We start from the raw sequence: 5,000 nt of genomic DNA on the forward strand, positions 1-5,000 counted from the left end.
AAAAAAAAAAAAAAAAAAAAAAAAAAAAAAAAAAAAAAAAAAAAAAAAAAAAAAAAAAAAAAAAAAAAAAAAAAAAAAAAAAAAAAAAAAAAAAAAAAAAAAAAAAAAAAAAAAAAAAAAAAAAAAAAAAAAAAAAAAAAAAAAAAATCTTCTCCTCTCCTCTCCTCTACTCCCCTCTCCTCTCCTCTACTCCCCTCTCCTCTCCTTCTCCTCTCCTTCTCCTCTCCTTCTCCTCTCCTCTCCTTCTCCTTCCCCACCTCCTCTCCTCTCTTCTCCTCTCCTCTCCTCTCCTCTCCTTCTCCTTCTCCTTCTCCTTCTCCTCTCCTCTCCTCTCCTCCTCCCCTCCCCTCTCCTTCTCCTTCTCCCCCTCCCCTCTCCTTCCTCCCCTCCTCTCCTCTCCTCTCCTTCTCCTCCCCCCTCCCCTCCCCTCTCCTCTCCTTCTCCTCTCCTTCCTCTCCTCCTCCTCCTCCCCTCCTCTCCTTCTCCTCTCCTCTCCTCTCCCTCTCCTTTCTCTCCTCCCCTCCCCTCTCCTCCCCTCCTCTCCTTCTCCTTCTCCTTCTCCTTCTCCTCTCCTCTCCTTCTCCTCCCCTCCTCTCCTCTCCTCTCCTCTCCTCTCCTCTCCTCTCCTCTCCTCCTCCTCCTCTCCTTCTCCTCTCCTCTCCTCTCCTCTCCCTCTCCTTTCTCTCCTCCCCTCCCCTCCCCTCTCCTCCCCTCCTCTCCTTCTCCTTCTCCTCTCCTCTCCTTCTCCTCCCCTCCTCTCCTCTCCTCTCCTCTCCTCTCCTCTCCTCTCCTCTCCTCTCCTCTCCTCCTCCTCCTCCCCTCCTCTCCTTCTCCTCTCCTCTCCTCTCCTCTCCTCTCCTCTCCCTCTCCTTTCTCTCCTCCCCTCCCCTCTCCTCTCCCTCCTCTCCTTCTCCTTCTCCTCTCCTCTCCTTCTCCTCCCCTCCTCTCCTCTCCTCTCCTCTCCTCTCCTCTCCTCTCCTCTCCTCTCCTCCTCTCCTGACCTCACCTGTCTCTGAGCTCATGCTAACGAGGTTGTGTGCAGGTGAGAGGAGCAACAAGATGATGTCATCAACAGTCCAAACTGAACCTCCCTGTTGTTGTTGTTGTTGTTGTTGTTGTGATGTGGTCCTCACCGTTGGTGTAAACAGGAAGTGTTCCTGATGATGACTTATTTCAGGATTATTTTCTTTCCTGATCGATCAGCTGTTTGTGTCCTTCATCGCCTCTAAATAATAATGTAGTGATGAAAGCAGTTTCATCCGTCCTTCCTGAACCTGGTTCTCCGGTTCTCCAGAGGAACCCGGTGGGTCCACCTCAGTCTCTGCTGTCCTCCGGGACCGTTGGACTCTCTGTTTGTTCATCGCATCCAGATGTTGCCTCCGGTACCGCTGCAGCTGGACTGCTGCTCTGCTGCATGCTGGGAAAACATTGAAGGTAGATGAGAAATACCAGGAAGTCACGGAGGCCAGAGACAGAGACGGTTCTCTCTGGGTTCTGCTGGTTCTGTCCGAGTTCTACTGGTGCTCTCCGAGTTCTGCTGGTTTTCTCCGGGTTCTGTCCGGGTTCTGCTGGTTCTCTCCGGGTTCTGCTGGTGCTCTCCGAGTTCTGCTGGTTTTCTCCGGGTTCTGCTGGTTCTGTCCGGGTTCTGCCGGTTCTCTCTGAGTTCTGCTGGTTCTCTCCGGGTTCTGCTGGTGCTCTCCGAGTTCTGCTGGTTTTCTCCGGGTTCTGCTGGTTCTCTCCGAGTTCTGCTGGTTTTCTTCGGGTTCTACTGGTTCTGTCCGGGTTCTGCTGGTTCTGTTTAGAATGTTAGTTTTTTTTAGTTAAATATAATGAGTTCAATGACCTTCTCTGTCCTTCAAAGATCCTTAAATATCTCAGATGTCTCACTCTGACACTAATGTGGGGACAGACAGGAGGGACATGGTGGTGATGAGGGGACGTCCTCATGTCGTCAGTGTGTTTGTTGTCCTCTAGGTGTTTGTTGTTGTTGTCAGTCAGCTGATGATGTAAACAAGTTGACACAACACATCTGGAGACATCTGGAGACGAAGACAACGTCTTTGTTCTCATTCTAACTCCCACTGGGACTTTTTGTTTTGTTTTTTTGAGTTGTCCTCTTTTTGTTTCCTGCTGCCATCATCCTCTTCCTCTTCCACCTTCCTCTTCCTTGTGTCCTCCGTGTCCCATCCGTCTCTGACTTCCTGTCCTGTGTGTTGCAGCTTTCCCAGAGACACCCCTCCAGTGAAGATGAGACCATGGTCCCGGTACTAACCTCCAGAAAAGCCAGTGAACTACCCGTCAATGAAGTAGCGTGTGTCCTACAGGTACGTGATGCTGCTGTCCACTGAGACGTCCACGTTCATGTCCACGGAGACGGACGTCTCAGAGAGAACGTGAAGCGTTACACACACGATGATAAATATAAAATGTGTTTTAATGAAGATAAAAGCACATGAATGTCCTCTTTTTATATGGAAATATAAAGATATAAAGTCATCTGTCTGTGTGTGTGTGTGTGTGTGTGTGTGTGTGTGTGTGTGTGTGTGTGTGTGTGTGTGTGTGTGTGTGTGTGTGCAGGCCGACCTGCAGCAGGGTCTGACCCAGGAGGAGGTGGTCCGGAGGAGAGCCTACCACGGCTGGAACGAGTTCGATATCAGCGAGGAGGAGCCGCTATGGAGGAAGTACATCGCCCAGGTAACGGAGGGTCCCTGAACGCACCGCGCTCAAACAAAAACATCTCACGTCCTCAGAAATCAGTCCTCCAGGAAATCAACGCAAATTCAAGCAAACATGAGAGGACAAAACCACGGGAGGGATGGGGGCAGAACCACGGGGGGACAGAACCTGTAGAACCACTGCTGACACCAGTACATCACGTACCGTCCTCCAGGTTTAATTTCAGTATTTTCGTGTCACACGCGTGTTACATAACACCATCAGCTGACCTGCACATACAAAAGACTGATGATGTCATCCTGCTGCAGGCTGCACCTCATCCTGGAACACACACACACACACACACACACACACACACACACACACACACACACACACACACACACACACACACACACACACACACACACACACACACACACACACACACACACAGGTGCAGGTTGATCTGGAGACTGAAGGTAAACAAAGGTTTCAACAGGACAAGTTAAATCTCTGCTCCACTCGCTCCTGTCGTTGTCGTGGAAACGGGGTCATTGGGATGCTGTAGCTGAAAATAGATCCGGTTCTGTTGACCCGCTTCAGTCTGAGACTCTTTGTTCTGGATGACTGACACCCGTCCACCATGTCCACACACACGCTCAGTCCTACTGTCTCTGTGAGGACATCCTCACCATGTCTCCGTCCCCGTCTCTGTCTCCGTCCCTCACTCGTCCTCTTGTCTCTCTGCAGTTCAAAGATCCTCTCATCCTGCTGCTGCTGGCGTCGGCCGTCATCAGCGTCCTCATGCACCAGTTTGACGACGCCATCAGCATCACTGTGGTACGTTACACACACACACACACACACACACACACACACACACACACACACACACACACACACACACACACACACACACACACACACACACACACACACACACACACACACACACAGAAACACACACACACAGAGAAACACACACACACACACACACACACACACACACACACACACACACACACACACACACACACACACACACACACACACACACACACACACACACACACACACACACACACACACACACACACACACACACACACACACACACACACACACACACCATCACTCTAAGACCTGCAGCTCCTGCTCTGAGACTATGCCTCCTCCTCTCTGCTCGTTCAGAGGAGACGGAGACAGGCTGTCTGTCCTCAGAGATGTTTCAATGGAACTGTCCCACGTGGACGTCCCCGTAAAACCCCCAAACCAACACGCCTGTTGGTGTGAGACAGAAGAGGAGCTCTCTGTTTGTTTTAGGTGTGTGTGTCCGTGTTTGTCTTTCTGTCTGTGTGTGTGTGTGTGTGTGTGTTTCTCTGTGTGTGTGTGTGTGTGTTTCTGTGTGTGTGTGTGTGTAGGATGTCCTCTCGTCCTTCAGGATGTTTGTTTAGTTTATTAAAGTGAAACATGATCTGCAGCAGCGATGAAGACGAATGAATCTGAATATTATTCTATGAAGGTCAAATATGAGAAAAGCGACGAACTGTTTTCAGAATAAAGAATAAAGTTGTAACACTTTATTTTATTTATAAAGTTAGTGAAAAATTTCGCTTTTCTGAGAATACAATCAAAATATTCCAAGAGAAAATATTAATATTTTGTTATTAAAGTTATTATATTACTAAGTGTGTACTACTATTATTGTAAAGTTTTAATATTTAAACGTACTTCATAAAATAAAAAAAATTGACAAAGAATTCTGAACTATCATCAGAAAAAATAATTCATATTTTGTCAATAAAGCCAAAGTATCATAAAACTAAAATCATTCCAACTTTTATAAAAAGTAGAAAAATGTATTTTATTTATTTACTATTTTTAAAATTTGTTTTGTGAATAAAATAAAGATATTAAATGTCAGTGTTCAATGTTCACATTGAGGTACATTCAGGCTCTTTGTTTCTGTGTTTGTTTGTTTATTTATTGTTGTTTGATAATTTAAATGTTTTTGTTTTTTAACAGGCCATCATCATCGTGGTGACAGTCGCCTTCGTCCAGGTATGTCCTCTTCGTCCTGTTGTCTGTCTCTGTCTTCAGTCTCTATCTTAGACATGTTGACATGTGTCTGTGCAGATGAATCCCTGACCTCTGTACTCTGTCCCCTGTACTCTGACCCCTTACCTCTGTCCCCTGTACTCTGACCCCTGACCTCTGTCCCCTGTACTCTGACCCCTGACCTCTGTCCCCTGTACTCTGACCTCTGTCCCCTGTACTCTTTCCCCTGACCTCTGTACTGTGACCCCTGACCTCTGTCCCCTGTCCTCTTGACCTCTGTCCTC

At 47.6% G+C, this 5,000-nt stretch overlaps 1 protein-coding gene across 3 annotated transcripts in view; it reads left to right on the top strand.

Annotated features, from left to right (window-relative positions):
• Positions 1-5,000, top strand: part of LOC138632673 (calcium-transporting ATPase type 2C member 1-like) — a 10,675-nt gene that overhangs the window by 4,893 nt on the left and 782 nt on the right. For all 3 annotated transcript variants that reach the window (XM_069718427.1, XM_069718429.1, XM_069718428.1), the window contains exons 2-5: positions 2,220-2,324; positions 2,578-2,694; positions 3,409-3,498; positions 4,684-4,719. In XM_069718427.1, coding sequence (XP_069574528.1) covers positions 2,220-2,324; positions 2,578-2,694; positions 3,409-3,498; positions 4,684-4,719 — 348 coding nt within the window. The remainder of the gene's footprint in view (positions 1-2,219; positions 2,325-2,577; positions 2,695-3,408; positions 3,499-4,683; positions 4,720-5,000) is intronic.

This window comes from Brachyistius frenatus, unplaced genomic scaffold (genome assembly GCF_029030835.1).
Source record: "Brachyistius frenatus isolate BFR_SWC_R1_liver_20210118 unplaced genomic scaffold, ASM2903083v1 Contig_191, whole genome shotgun sequence".
NCBI classification, from domain to species: Eukaryota; Metazoa; Chordata; class Actinopteri; family Embiotocidae; genus Brachyistius; species Brachyistius frenatus.